Genomic DNA, 16,914 nt, shown 5'->3' on the forward strand with positions numbered 1-16,914 from the left:
GAACCTGCTCTCATCTGTGAAAAGCACAGGACGCCAGTGGTGGACCTGCCAATTCTGGTATTCTATGGCAAATGCCAATTGAGCTCCCCGGTGCTGTGCAGTGAGCACAGGGCACAGTAGACATTTGGGCCCTCAGGCAACCCTCATGAAGTCTGTTTCTGATTGTTTGGTCAGACACATTCACACCAGTGGCCTGCTGGAGGTCATTTTGTAGGGCTCTGGCAGTGCTCATCCTGTTCCTCCTTGCCCAAAAGAGCAGATACTGGTCCTGCTGATGGGTTATGGACCTTCTATGGCCCTCTCCAGCTCTCCTAGAGTAACTGCTTGTCTCCTAGAATCTCCTCCATGCCCTTGAGACTGTGCAGGGAGACACAGCAAACCTTCTGGCAATGATACGTATTGATGTGCCATCCTGGAGAAGTTGGACTACCTGTGCAACCTCTGTAGGGTCCAGGTATCGCCTCATGCTACCAGTAGTGACACTGACTGTAGCCAAATGCAAAACTAGTGAAGAAACAGTCAGAAAAGATGAGGAGGGAAAAATGTCTGTGGCCTCCACCTGTTAAACCATTCCTGTTTTGGGGGTCATCTCATTGTTGCCCCTCTAGTGCATCTGTTGTTAATTTCATTAACACCACAGCAGCTGAAATTGATTAACAACCCCTCTGCTACTTAACTGACCAGATTAATATCCCATAAGTTTCATTGACTTTATGCTATACTCTGATTAAAAAGTGTTCCTTTAATTCTTTTGAGCAGTATATATATATATATAACTACAAACCAAGCAAAAGTCCTTTTTCATCCAAAAATATTATTATTTTGTTCATTTATTTTTGATAAAAATAGAAACCCAAAGAAAAACGTTTTTTCAGTTGTAAATTGAATCAGGAAATGATCTTCACCTTTTTATCCACTTCACCTTATGAACATCATAAAGGTGACTGGCTGATCAAACCAGAACAGGCAAGACAGAAACATCTGCATTTAAGAACATCCTGGAATTGAAGAGACGTGTCCTAGGTCTGGCTTTGGGTTTCAACCCATTGGCCTTTGGAAATACGCCTACTACCCAGAGAGCAACTTTTTTAAAAAAATGCCCAAGCTGTCCCAGCCGGCTCCTCTCAGTTAGTATGTTTAATGGCTGTACTCTGAGATTTACCCTAAAGGCCCAGCTCCAAAGCCCCCAACAGCTTGTGAGCCTACTATTCTAAGTACAGAAAAAATATTCTGTGACAACAAATCACTTTTATGTTCTTCTTGATTACAGAATGAAAGTAAGAATGGACAGCTAACTAAAGGATTTCATTAGAATTGTATTTACATTGTGCTTATTAACAAAGAGTAAATGCATGTGTAAATGACAGAAGCAGAAACAAGTGTCATTATCAGCAAACAACTGCTTAAATAACCAAAACATCTTAAAGCAATAAAACAGCACAATCCTAAAAAGCGAGATCACAAAAACATAGTCATAGTTGAAAAAGTGAATCAGCCATATTATGAATTTATTGAATTATAAAATAATTTTAAAAACTGGAAAGTAACAGTATATTTATTTAAAGAAAAAATCCAAATAACGCAGGATATAGTTAGAAAAAATACACCCACACACATACACACACACATACACTTTAGCCATTTAAGGACTGAGATGAGCAACTAGAACAATCATAATTTCAGTAAACTCCCTTCTTCAATCAACTAAGGAACACCAAAGTTTACTGAATTCTGCACTACCAGATTGGGGATAAGCTAGCTGGTAGGTTAAAATTACAAAAAGGACATGGCTTATGAATTAATATTCACTTTTTATACATAAAAACATGCATGTTAACTTACATTGTCTTAAAGGGTTTGAATACAGTGCTCCATTATCTCCTTGAGCAGATTTCTGTTGGAAAACTAAAGGAAAAAACACAATACATGTGCAATTCACGTTAGTTGACATTGTAACTTTGAAAAACATAATTCTCTTTCAGCAAAAATATTTCTTTTAGAATATCTTATGATTCTGAAGGTAATTTGCAAATTAGTAGTTTAAAAGTCACACATACAAAAACAGTGGAATTATTGCTGTAAAAATTCAGCTGGGGCCATACCAGAATTTTTCTATATGTGTACAGAGTTCTTTAATATAAACACTAACTTGCCTAAGTAATGATATTTGCCCATCTTTTGCTAATTTTTGATTTTGAGTAGCAAAACATGCAAGTTCATGCCCCTTTCACATTACAAAAAAGTCAATCAATCAAGCAATGGGATGCAGATACCCTCTCTGAATGACTGGCATCAGTTCATTGTGATATCATCTGAAATCATCATCATCTGATGAAATACAGCTATATAGATTTAAACGCTAAGTAAACTGAGAGTCTTGTAACCACCTGCAGCTCAGGATAATGTAATGGCTATGCGCAGTCATGTCTCTCACTTTTCTCTTCTGCTAAACAACACATGAACATTGGAACTCACACTAGTAGACTTGTAGATAGCTTCTACCCACATGTTGTAAGGTTTCTGAACAGTCAATCACAAGGAAAAATAAACACCATCTGTTGACACATTTTTCCCTGCGCGCACAGTTCAAACATGGAAGCATCATTCGAACTCTGGATGGAATTTCTCTTGAATTTAGCATTTGAACTCTGGAACATTTGAAGTTAGAATTGTTTGAAGTATGAGGCACTACTGTATATATCTGTTGCATGCTTAGTATACTTTTTATGTATTATACTGTCAACTGTTCTTTGCAGAAATGCAAATTCAAATTTCAATATATATGTACACATGACAGTAAACTTGACTTGAAACTGCCTAAATTAAAATCCTAACTCCTAACAAAGTTTAGAATTGAAACGTTATTTCTAATTATTTTCTGTATACAGTACAAATCCAGTCTTCTCAACACCAGGGTTCTGCACTTCTTTGAAACAGGAGCATCATTCTGCTGACTTGTTTTCCTTAGTGGATTTGCCAAATTAGCAAAATACTCTTCAGCATTACGCAAAAATCAAAATGCAGCAGAATGTCATGAGAACAATATGTTTTAAGGGAGCAAATGGAACCATTCTTTGTGTCTCTTTCCTGGTGTTTGCTTCAAGGCTTTTAACTGGAAAAAACTTGAAAGGAAAGAGTCTCAAAATAAGTAAGAAAAAAAAATAATAAAAGTGATGACCTTCAGGGATATAGAAAACACTGCAGGGCCAATTGTTCCAGTCCGTCTGCTGGAAATAGGCTTGCAGAACCCAGCAGAAACGTATCTTTTCATAATACATGAAGAAATATTGTTCTAGATAAGTAACTACACTGAGCATATGATAGAAAAAAATTATAAAATTGCTTAAGAAAATGAAGCTGAGTGAAGCTTATTAATTATTTTGCATAATATCTTATGGAGTTATGCCCCTTTCCTTTAATGTAGAAATGCCACCTTTCTCAGTACATTACAGACAATACCATAGCTTTGAAAATGTATGTATACTACTCCCACCATAGTAAAGACTTATTCATTAAAATCATGTAACACTGTCAAACTATGGTGGACTGGCGTCCTGCTCGGAGTTTGTTTCCTGCCTTGCACCCGGTGTTGGCTGGGATTGGCTCCAGCAGACACCCGTGACCCTGTAGTTAGGATATAGTGGGTTGGATAATGGATGGATGGATAACACTGTCAAACAATCTCAAAATTAAAATGTTACATTTTTCAAAATTATCTAGAAATATTTTTTATTTAAGATATGCTTTGATATACTGATCACTAATACTAAGCAATGGTTTAAAGTTGCCACTTTAAAGGAGAACACTATAAGATTATAATTTGTATTTGTTATCAGAAACTGAAAATTTGAAACTGCACCATTACAAATCAAACTTGGTGGTTTATTAAATTACGGATTTTTCAAATGTTCATTTTTTTCTACGTGCTTAAAACTCATTAAAAAAAGTGTTTTAGCAAGCGGTTCGTAGTGCCATAGCGCGAACTCTTGCAGTGCTAGTTTTCCCTGTTGTTCAAGGTTTTCTCAGTGTTATTCAATGTTTTTACATTTAGTTTACTATTACGCTGTGCATTCTATGGTATAACTAGCAAAATACCTGAGCTTCGCAGCGGAGAAGTAGTGTGTTAAAGAAGTTCTGAAAAGAAAAGGAAAAATTTTTTAAATATCGTAATATGATTGTTAATGTAATTGTTTTGTCAGGGATATGAGTGTTGATGTCATATCTATCTCTCTCTCTCTCTCTCTCTCTCTCTCTCTCTCTATATATATATATCAAAATACCCGCGCTTGGCAGCGGAGAAGTAAAACGAAAAGGAAACATTTTAATAATAACGTAACATAATTGACAATGTAATTGTTTTGTCATTGTCATGAGTGTTGCTGCATATATATATATATATATATATATTTATTGCGGAGCCAACTCGGACAAAGACAGGCGGACATGTTGTTACTCAACCACCACACGTTTATTATATACACTATGTATAATAATACTGGTCACTCAGACCCAGAATAAAGTGCACAACACCTCAAATACTCAGTCCTGGCCACACAAATGCCTCTCTTCGGGCCACCTCCACAGCTCCTCTGTGCTTTGTCCTTCCGTTTCCTGACTCCAGCTCTGAATGAATGGAGATGGCCCCTTTTATACAGTCCCTGGATGAGCCCCAGGTTTTCCCGGCATTCCTCCCTTGGCCACGCCCCAGCGTGGCGGAAGTGCCGGCTGTCCTCCCGGCAGCTCTCCGAGTGCCGTCCTAAATCTTCCCCCAAGCACTTCCTGGCAGTGACCACGGGCCCCATACAGGGTGGAGCTTCCATGCCCTGTACCCGTGGCACCCAGAGCAACCAGGAACGCGGCCCCGTGATCCAGGGTGGGCTTTGACCCTCTTCCGTCCCTCATGGCGCCCGGCCGGGTCGTTGCCCTGGCATCCCTGACAATATATATATATATATATATATATATATACATACATACATACATACATGTGTACATATATATACACACACATATACTATGGGGTGCCAAACAGGCAAATACATTGATTTTCTGAATATATAAAGTCGGCGTCAGAATATATAAAGTCAAACTTGAATATATGAAGTCATTCCCGAATATATAAAGTCAAAACTTGAATATATAAAGTCACTGTCGGAATATATAAAGTCATCGCTGGAATATATAAAGTCAGCGCTGGAATATATAAAGTCAAAACTTGAATATATAAAGTCATTCCCGCATATATAAAGTCAAAACCTGAATATATAAAGTCAGCGTCGGAATTTATAAAGTCATTCCTGATTATATAAAGTCAACATCGGAGTATATAAACTCATTCCTGAATATATAAAGTCAAAGTCAAAATATATTGATTGAAACGACTCTGAACTGAACTAAGTTAACAAAAACGTATTCAGAAAAATAAATTAAAAAAACACTGTTCGGGGAATGTTTTGAAAATGATGCATGTGCCCCAGGATTGGTTCCTGCCTTGCGGCCAGTGTTGGCTGGGATTGGCTCCAGCAGACCCCCGTGACTCTGTGGTCGGATTGAACGGGTTGGGAAATGGATGGATATTCCAGCGCTGACTTTGTATATTCCAACACTGACTTTATATATTGAAGAAGTTTTGACTTTATATATTCCGACGCTGACTTTATATATTCAGGTTTGACTTTATTTATTCCGACAGTGACTTTATATAATCAAGTTTTGACTTTGTATATTCGGGAATGACTTTATATATACAAGTTTTGACTTTATATAGTTAAATTTAGTCATCATTGCAAATTTAAAGAATAAATTCAACTTCCATTCCTACCAAAGATATTTCTGGCGACTAAATAGAACCTACTTATATCCAAATTCGAGCTATTGAGCTGTCGCCTGCCTGCCTGAATAAGTCACCCTCGCTTCGCTCTTACTTTTTTACCGTTCATTTAATCATGGCTAGTGGCGGAAAAATTATAAAATGGAAGGAGGATTACACTGAGTATGGCTTTACCAAAACAATTATTGATGGCGAATCGATTATTCATAAAGCTTCAATTGGTGATTTGTTTTTCTGTGTTAACCTCATATTTTTTCATACTTCTTCTCAAACCAAGGGGGTGCGAGGTTAAAATGAATCGGGAAATGCTGATCAATGTAATCGGTGTACCAGGAAATCATGCATTGATAGAAGTTCCCCTTTGTTTGGAATGCGAAGTGTGATTAAATGCATTATTTTTTAACGCGTTATGGAGCACATGCATCAAAGCTTCTCAGCTGTGCTTGTGCTAATAAAAGGAAACATTTTAAAAATAACGTAACACGATTGTCAATGTAACCTTTTGTAAGTAGTGCCTGGAGCATTCAGTGTGGAGAAACTCTAGAGACAGCGTGTGTATTAACTTGTGGATTTTTCTGTGAGTATTTGGTGGCAGCGTCACAAAGTTGGTTCCTCAAGACGGCGTTAGCTGCAGAGCTCAGCTCACAGCGAAATGAGGTGAATGGGAGGGGAGATGATGACGTGACTCCCCCACCCGCCTGGCAGTGATGTTAACATAATAACAGCCGTGGATAAAATCAAAGGATTTATAAAGAAACTTGCTTTCTGGTCAACTTCACTTGACAAAAAGACATTTGATTCTTTCCAGTGCATTCAAGAACTCATGGAAAATGTTTAATTTGGTAAATTCTGAGCTCGCTTCTGTAGACATGCAAGTTATTTTGCACAGCAGCTTTTTGAGTATTTTCCGAAAGAAGCTCAAAACAGTTATGACAATCACAGATGAATACCGTTTTTAGAGAGTTCCATTCAACTGGATGAATTTCCAACAAATATGAAAGAAAAACCTATTGAAATATATACTTACGGAATGTTGAAACAAGACTTTTTTTCCCAGAGCATAAACCAGTTTTGGGCCAAAAGAATGCAAGAATACTCTGAGCTTCCAGACAAAGCTTTTAAATTTTTAAAGTCATTTCAGAAAGGAGAAGTATCTGAGGATTGTACAGTTGCAAATGTGACACCAGTCTACTGGAATTGAGACAAAATGGATCCCAGTAATCACAGGCCAATTAGTCTTACTTCTGTGCAATGCAAATTCATAGAAACTATAATAAGTAGAAGTAGAAAATGACCTAAACAAAAATGATATTCTAAATTGCCAAAACCAATATTTTAGATTTTTTAGAAGAAGCAACTGGAATAGTTGACAAAAACAAAGCATACTGCATAATTTACCTAGACTTTCAAAAATCATTTGATACAGTTCCACACCAAAGATTAAATTTGAAACTAGAAGCTGTAGGCATCAGAAAAAAATCTATAAAACTGGATCTCTAGTTTAACCAGCAGGAGAAAAAGTGTACAGATAATAGAAGAATGTTCCACATGGAGCAAGGTCATCAGTGAGTCCCTCAGGGGTATGTCCATGGACCATTACTATTTCTGGTATAGTTAGTAACCTTATGAAATTTACAGATGATAGTAAAATTGGAGGGATAGCAGGCACTGAGGATGCTTCAAAAAGAAAAAAATTGAAAAAGGTGAACACCTGAAAAGTGTAGTTTAATGTATAAAAGTGCAAAGAGCCCCACATGGGCAGATGAAACATCAATTATAAACACAAGATGAGAGACACAGTCGTCTGGATTATTGTGTGCAGTTCTGGTCACCATGGTACAAGAAAGGCATAGCGGCACTTGAAGCTGTGTGAAGCAGCAGTGGAGAATTAAGCCTGCTTAGTCTCAAGCAGAGGAGACATCGTGGGGACCTAATCCACTTATTTATGTCTGCGAAGACATTGATAGAATAGATCTAGCAACATTCTTTCAGGTTAAAGGTGAATCACTTACTTGAGGACATCAGTGGAAATTAAAGGGAAGTGCTTTTAAAACTGAAGTCAGGAATAGAGAAGAATAAACACAGAGCCAACATAAAACACAAATAAACAGAAGCAAGCCAAGAAACTGCAACCTCTAAGGACTTGACTACATTGCTGCTGAACCTCTTTCTACCTAGTTGGGTTCTTATTAACTAATATCACACATATGCATCAAAGGATCACCTTCTGGATTTATCTGAGGTAAACAGTGCCACACTTGGATGTAAGATAGCACTTTAGCTGACACTAGCATTCTTATTTTTCACCCACAGTGGCAAGATGACACCCAGTAAGTGCAAATGGCTCTGCCCCTTCTATCCAGGGTCCTACAAAGGACCAAATGCTCCAGAGAGAGGTGACTCAATCTGGACCCCAACTACAAAAGGAATGGAACTATCATAAAGTACCCTCTCTACCATATTGCTAACATTTGAGAGTGTACCTATTGTCTATCTTTTTGCATCATTCAGCGCCTATTTTCTTTACTAATATTTTTGAGGTAGGAAAAAAACTGAGTGACCCTGCTGGCATCCCGAGACTTCCTTGACATCCTCAAATACCATTCCACCCATCCATACTATAGTTTTTTTTTCCCATTGCACTTGAAGAAGTAGCTGCTCTGTAATTTCATTATACATAATATGACAATAAAGGCTTCCAATCTAAAGCAACAAAAAACTTCCGATCCCACTTTCTGCCTCCCTCTCACTCTTCTGGCAGCTTAATCGTACTGTATGCTGAAGCATCTTCTTACCTTGCACTTTAAAGTTCATTCTGGGTGCCATTTCCAGCTTTACTTCCCGGGTCAGACCTAAATTTACTCCATAGAAGCCTAACAAGAATTTAATGGTTATCCTGCTCCCAAGCTCCTAGGACAGAACATTCCCCTGTACTCTCCAGTTGAAAAGATTTCATACTTTTGTTTCCATTTCCACTAAATCCTCACTCTTTTCTAAAGGAGTGATTTGTCTACTCTTGTGGTATTTTGCCAAAAGCAGATGAGGGGGTGGGGGAGTAGTGATAGGAATTAACAAGAAGAAAACAGAAGTTTTGTGGTTGTTGGTATTAATAAAGGAATTAGGAGTTAAACATGTGTGACCTGCTATGTCATGTCGGGACTGAGGCCGTGATGGATAACAGAAAAGACGGATAACAGAACAGCTACTTCAAAATGATATACAATACAATACAATACAGTTTATTTTTGTATAGCCCAAAATCACACAGGAAGTGCCGCAATGGGCTTTAACAGGCCCTGCCTTTTGACAGCCCCGCAGCCTTGACTCTCTGAGAAAAATGGAAGAAACCTCGGGGAAGGCAGTTCAAAGAGAGACCCTTTTCCAGGTAGGTTGGGCGTGCAGTGGGTGTCAAAAGTAGGGGGTCAATACAATACAATATACAGAACAGAAACAATTTCTTAAGACAGCATAATAATAAAAATTTTAGAAGTACGGTTTAACAGTAGATGGTATGACATAATTAGGTTTGGATATTTTTAGAGTCCTGGAGACCTCATCCATATAACTGCCTCCCCATTTGGCCATGCCACGGCTGAAACGCTGTTCGATGAAAGGACCCCTCTTTCCCATGATTCCTGTGATCCTCCATCAGGGATGACTTTACCATAGGCAGGCAAACAACTTGGCAGGTGGGCCGTGGCACCAATTGCCACATTTCAATATACAGTAGATTAGTTTAGCAAATAGTCATATTTATTTACAAAAACAAAATATAGTATTAACATAATTAATTAATTTATATAATATTGTAATGACCAGTGTAATAAGCAAACAGAACTCAGAGGTACTGGAGTTTTTGTACGTTTTACTTGAATTCTTTGTTTCATAACAAATGGTACTGCCTTATAATCCATTATCTGGGTTACAGAGTACATCTCTAAAATAATTAAAGAATGCTTTCCCTACCAATAATTATTTCCTGCCACTGATGTTCTGTTTTTCATAATAACGCAAACAGCAACACTATTAAAGCTGAAGGTATGTAACTGACACTATGATTTCAAAATGTGCCATGACACGTAGTGCTTGTGAAAAACACTACGTGCTAGCAAAAGGGAGAGCAAAAGGGAGAGTTGTTCCAATGTGCAGAGCTAGCAGTGTATTGTTTTGCAGTAGTAATAGGTAGATTCTGACGTGTGCAATGTGTTTGTTTTTTCCCTGACAGTTAATGGAGTCTGTCGGTTAATCGAGTGACAAATAATTGAGATTTTACTGTATAACATTTTGGTGATAAGAATGGCAGAGTATGACTTACCTCTTCCAGCGTTTTTCTTGCCAGCACCTGGTAAACCACTAGAGCCCTGGAGCCAATGATTTCATTTGTGCCTGTTGGCAGTTGGACTAGATAAGGTAGAAACCTCTAGGAAAAGGGCACTTCTTTTACATGCTTGGAAGTGGAAGGGCAATGCATCTTTTCAACCCTGCAACTAACTGACTTTGCTTTTGCAGCCAGGTGTGTTCAAGTGTTCAATATTATCCAGCCTTGTACTGTATACTAACACATTTGTTACTTATGGATTTATTTATTTGAATTCTTGACAGGCAGTCAAAATACAGAACATTTTTTCAGAAGTCATTCATTCAAACACGATCAGTCCTCAAGTCTATGTTTTACCAACTTCACTTTTTTTTTTTAATGTTATTGATTTCATTGTAATTATTCCATACAAATAGATCAATTTTTACAAAAAACAAATCAACCCCCACCCCTGAGAAAGAGAGCATGGCCAACAGAGTAAAACTTTAAGCTAGTAAAAATACATAAATTGATGAGTTTAATAAGCGGATAAAGATAAATGGAGAAGAAAAAGAAATGGGAAGAGAATCTGCTTTCTCAGTGCTTTAAGAGCTTATTCTAAAATACTATTGATTAGATCCTGCCAGGTTTTGAGTTCTGCACAGATCCTCTAAGTGAGAATTAGATTTTTTTTCCAATTTCAAATAATATAAAACATCAGTTATCCACTGACTTAAAAGAAGAGAGTTAGGATTTTTCCAGTTTAGTAAAATAAGACTATGTGCCAATAGCGTAGTAAAGGCAATCACAGTTTGTCCTTCTCCACTTTAAGCCCATATGGGAGTACACCAAACACAGCTGTTAATGGGTTAGGAGGGATTGTGACACCAAGGCTGTCTGAATTATGTTACTTTGATGCAGGCCCAAAACATTTGACCCGGTGAGGCTAGAACTTGATTGCAGCGTTCGCAGATTGGATCCTGCCCTGGAAACATTTTGGACAGTTTTAAGTGAGACAGATGAGCTCGATATATAATTTTGAGTTAAATAATTGTATGCTTTGCGCTTATGGAGCTTGAGTGAATTCTCTGCATTGCTACCTTCCACTTCTTTTCTGATATGTTGAGTGATATCCTTTTCCCATTGTACTCTTGGATCTTTGAAAGGTAGGGACTGTAAAATAATTTTATATATTGCAGAAATGCTGTCTGAGTCCTTGAAACTGAGCAATATTTTTTCCAGCATAGAGGAAGGTGGGAGATGAGGAAAATCGGGCAGGTTCTATTTAACAAAGTTTCTAATTTGAAGATAGTGAAAGAAATGTGTTGCTGGAAAGTTAAATTTGCAATGTAATTGTTCATAGGATGCAAAGATGTTATCTAAATAAAGATCTCTAAGTAATTTAATCCCAAATGTTTTTCAGATATTAAAAACTGCATATGTTTGTGAGGATTGAAAAAGGTGGTTTTCATGCAGAGGTGCCACAGATAAAAGATTCCCCATTTTAAAATGCTTCCTACATTGTTTCCATATTTTGAGTGAGTGAAGCACAATTGGGTTATTAGTATATTAGCGATAACCTGCATTTATTGAGGCACAGAGCTGGGAATATAAAGAAGTATTGCAGGATTTTATTTCTATTGCGGACCAAGCCTGTGTATGTTTATCTATTTGTGTCCAGGTTTTTATTGCTTGTATGTTTGCTGGCCAGTAATAAAACTGAAAGTTAGGTAGAGCCATGCCACCTTCCGCCTTAGGTCTTTGTAGGGTCGCTCTTTGGATACGTGGATGTTTTGAGTTCCAAATAAATGACGTTATTGTTGAATCTAATTGCTTAAAAAATTATTTATTGATGCATATTAGAGTTTTTGAAATAAAAAGAGAAGCTTAGGAAGGTATTCATCTTAACAACGTTAACTCTTCCAGCTAGAGTGAGATGAAGGGTTGACCATCTATGCAAGTCTTGCTTAATTTTTGCCATACAAACGGCAAAATTTTGTTGATAAAGAGCTTTATGTTTATTTGTGATGTTTACCCCTAGGAATTTAAACTGATCTTTCACTTTTTACTCTGTGCAGAAGTGACCTGAGACAGAGCAATGACCAAGGGTCTATTATCAAGCATGATAATGGCACTATGCTGATGTGTGTATATCTGGGGAGGATGGAAGCCATTACTTAAATCAGGTGGACTGTTTGGTAAACTTTTGCAATAATAACTATCTTACTCTGAATGCCAGAAAGGTCAAAGAAATTTTATTTGACTTTAATGGTGAGAATTCTGCATGTTCACCCATCATTGTTCTGGCAGAGGAGGTAGAAATAGTGACTGAATATTAAAAATGCCATAAATAACAATTTTATCTGGAATACAAATACAAAAACATATTCTATAATGCAATCAGTGCTTATTTCTCCTCCATAAACTTAGACTTTTTAAAGTGGACAAGGACATGATGTTGTCTTCTTACCGCAGTGTGATTAGTCTGTCATCACTTTCAGCTTTATTGCATATCTTAATAGTCTGACAAACCAAAATTCTAAAAAGCTCCAGCAGACAATCAAACAACTCTATGAATATTCTTGAGTGGCCCAGCCAGTCCAATCTGACAGAGTTTTCAAAGCCTCTTGTGATATATCCAAGAAGAATCCAGCCTGTAATTGCTGCCAAAGGTGCTTCAACAAAGTACTAATTAAAGGGTATGACTACTGGTGTCAAAGTGACATTGATGTTCTTTTATTTTTAATAGATTTGCAAGAATTCCTAAATTCCAGTTTTTGTGTTGTCTTTCTGGGATACCGAGTGTTGTTTAGTGAGAGAAAAAATAATTTAAGTGATTTAAGCATAAGGTTGTAAGATAACAAAATGTGGAAAAAGTAAAAGGTTCTGAATACTTTCTGAAGGTGCTGCATTTACAAATACTCCATTTTTGTTTTGGAAGCTTATCAATAATACTTAGCCCCCAATTAACATATATTGAAAAAACAATTTTAATTTTTTTTAATTTACCTGAATGATGAAGTAGTTGAGGTGGTTTTCTTTTCTATACTGTACTAGCAAAATACCCGTGCTTCGCAGTGGAGAAGTAGTGTGTTAAAGAAGTAATGAAAAAGAAAAGGAAACATTTTGAAAATAATGTAACATGATTGTCAATGTAATTGTTTTGTCACTGTTATGAGTGTTGGTGTTATATATATATATATATATATATATATATATATATATATATATATATATATATATATATATATATACACAGTCGACCCTTGATATATGACCGGCCTGACATGTGAACAACTTCATTTACGACCAAACTTTTTGTTTTGATTTACGACCAATATCTTGCGTTACGACCGCTTGTGCGATTGTAAACAAACAGCTGAGATCGTTCGTAAGCGTCAGTTGGAGCCCAGATACATGTGTTTGTGGACATAATTTTGGTCAGTGCAGTGATTTATCTATATATATAATTCACTAAGACCATGGCAAGCAAGACACATAATTACTAAGGAAGGAAGAGAAGGTAACGAAGGTAAAGAAAGCGATTGTTAAGGGATGTTAGCTACCGGGCTGGCGCAGCACATGATGATGTCATCAGGCTGAGTCTGCACCGGCTTCCTTTGGAGTGTATTATTACAGCAGTTTACAACACGACCAGCTTTGAACTGAGTGCTTGACTACTATCATTATTAACTTGAGAAACAGCGATCACAATCGAAACGAAGAAGGAAATTGTGCGGAAATATGAGAGTGGTGTTCGTGTGACCGATCTCACTAATATGTACAGCATGTCGAAATCCACCATCTCGACAATTTTACAAAGAAAAGATTTGCATAAGGAGGCTCCTTCTAAACAATAACCACCTTCCATTTCATTCTCCTCCTCCTCCTTTCCTGCAGCCCAACGATGTCAAATTAAATGGTGAATACAGTGTGAAATTGTTGTTTCTGGTAGGCTAGGCACTTTTTATAACTTTTTGGTTAGTACATTAGAAAAAATATTGGTGTTTTGGTAAATTATGCACATTATACAACACTTTTTTATTATGAAAAGGTTAAGTAAGTGTTGCTGAGGGAGGTTCGGAGCGCATTATGGGTATTTCCATTATTTCTTATGGGAAAAATAGTCTTGACTTACAACCAACTTGAGTTACAAACAGCCCTCGCGAACGAATTGAGTTCGTAAGTCAAGGGTCCACTGTGTATATATATAAACTGCATATACACACACACACACACACACACACATACATATAAACATATATATACACATATACATACATATCTACATATATACATATACACATATATATACACATACATATATACTTTGTATATACACACACACATCCACATATATGCATACATATATATATATATACACATACATATCTACATATATTCACACATACATATATACACACACATATATATATATATATATATATATATATATATATATATAGTGGTAGATAGGGGGTGCTCTCGCTCCCTTCAACCCCTGTCCACGACTCCAGACACCAGGTAAAAGTCCAAATATTGACTTTATTTTCTTGCCACAGTGCACAAAGCACACTCTCCACCACTATACTCATAAATACAAATAATAATTACAATAAACCAATCCTCCAGCTCCCAGACGCGTTGCCACCCTTCCACCCAGCTCAGCTCGCTGTCTGGGAGCTCCCACAGTCCTTTTATATCTCTTGACCCGGAAGTGTTCCCAATCCCCAGTCCATGTGATTCTCAATCACTTCCGGGTCAGGTAAAGCTCTTCTCTTCAACCGGAAGCCCGTCGCTCTTCCTATGACGAACTTCCGGGTCATAGGGCACGAAGAAGTCCTCGGTCCTCCCTGCAGCTCCCTTATGTGGCCCCCATGGCATCCAGTAAGGCTGTGGATAAAAACCACATTGTCCATGATGCCTTGCTGGTCTTCTGGGGACCTCCATGCTGCAAGTAGGGCTCCACCTGGCGGCTTGGGGGTATTGGCCGGATAAACGTCGGCCATCCTCCAGTATATATATATATATATATACTAGTAAAATACCAAGGCCGAGCGGAGAAGTAGTGTGTTAAAGAAGCAATGAAAAGAAAAGGAAACATTTTGAAAATAATGTAACATGATTGTCAATGTAATTGTTTTGTCACTGTTGTGAGTGATGAGTGTTGTTGTCATATATATATATATATTTACACACACATACATAAACATATATATATATACATATCTATACATATACACATATATATATACATATATATATCTACATATATACACATACATATACACACACACATAAATACATATATATATACATACATACACACACAAATACATATATATATACATACACACACACATATATAAACATATATATACATATACATACATATCTACATATATACACACACAGCTATTTCGTATCAGTGCAATATGCTGCTTGTTAAAACGGATAACTCCCGCTCTTACGCAAGTCTGCGTGGATATTATGAACTATCGATTTGTTCAAGTTCTATTTAAATTTTAAATAGAAGGAATTTTTATTTAGTCAACAGAAATATCTTTGGTAGGAATGGTAAAAACAGACAGGAATATTATTCGTGAATAAATCAACTCAAACCTTAAACAACTTATAATATTTTGCTCTCCATAAAAATTTATCCTGTCTAAATTATACAAGTTAGAAATAAAGTAAACGTTAAAAGAACAAACATTCACATTTCTTTACTCTTATGTAATTTTATATAAAAATAAACTTAGATTTTAAATATCCCAAAAGATTTTGCTCTCCATAAAAATATATCCTGTCAAAATGATACAAATTCAAATATGAACATGCTGCATAACAAAACCTAGAAATATAAATGAAATGTGTTCTTTCAGCAATAACAAATCAAATCATTCAGTTGTCTTTGCTCATATGTCATTTTAGAGCTGGACGCCTGGCATCTTTTTTTGGCCACAAGTTCGTTTCTGTTTGCTGTGAGGTTCTGTGTTGTGGAGATTCTCAGGATGGATTGCAGGTGCTCATCCTGTGTGCTGTTTTGTTAGTCTTTATCACTGAGAAGAGCTTCTCACACAGATATGTGCTACCAAACATGCACAAGGTTCTAGCCGCATGTAGACGGACTTTTTTTGTTCTTCGAAGTCACCAAAGCGCCGTGCAAACTCAGTGCGCTCAGTTTATCAGCAAAGTGCGTATTTGGGAACACCGTAGTGACGACTTGGTTTAACATTACTTGGCAACAGGGAAAGTGAGGCAAGGTGCACTGGTGCATTTGTGTCTCCCATAAAAGCAGCTTCACTTGAAATCACTTTGTGATTGTGCACGGGTTAAAACGTCCGCTGAAGTGTCAGATTCTTATTTAATTATGCTGCTTTCTGTATCTTCTGCATTGCATTCAGGTTAACCTGATGTTTTGTCTCATAGTGCCGTCTTAGATTAAATTCTGTAATTACAGCCACATTAGCTCCACAAATGAGACACACGGGTTTAGTAAACATATACTCAGCCTCCCATCGGTTTTTAAAGGCTCTATTTTCAGAATCAACTTTTCTCTTCAGCATCGTGTGAGCTAGCTTCGCAATAACTTGATTAACTCGGTAAGTGTTCGGCAAGGCAGCTGAAGCGCTGCATTATGGGATCTGTAGTTTATTGTGTTACCAGCGCTTCATATACCCGGGCTTTAATAACAATAATACAGTATATAAAATGATGTCGCGGGCCGGATATAATTACACGCCGGGCCGGATGTGGCCCGCAGCCCTTGAGTTTGACACATATG

General features: G+C 37.1%; 1 protein-coding gene across 1 annotated transcript in view; it reads right to left on the reverse strand.

Annotated features, from left to right (window-relative positions):
• Window positions 1–16,914, reverse strand: part of LOC120532063 (B-cell scaffold protein with ankyrin repeats-like) — a 213,612-nt gene that overhangs the window by 6,169 nt on the left and 190,529 nt on the right. The window contains exon 10 of the mRNA XM_039757970.1: window positions 1,843–1,905. Coding sequence (XP_039613904.1) covers window positions 1,843–1,905 — 63 coding nt within the window. The remainder of the gene's footprint in view (window positions 1–1,842; window positions 1,906–16,914) is intronic.

Source organism: Polypterus senegalus, chromosome 7, assembly GCF_016835505.1.
Source record: "Polypterus senegalus isolate Bchr_013 chromosome 7, ASM1683550v1, whole genome shotgun sequence".
Classification (NCBI taxonomy): Eukaryota; Metazoa; Chordata; class Cladistia; order Polypteriformes; family Polypteridae; genus Polypterus; species Polypterus senegalus.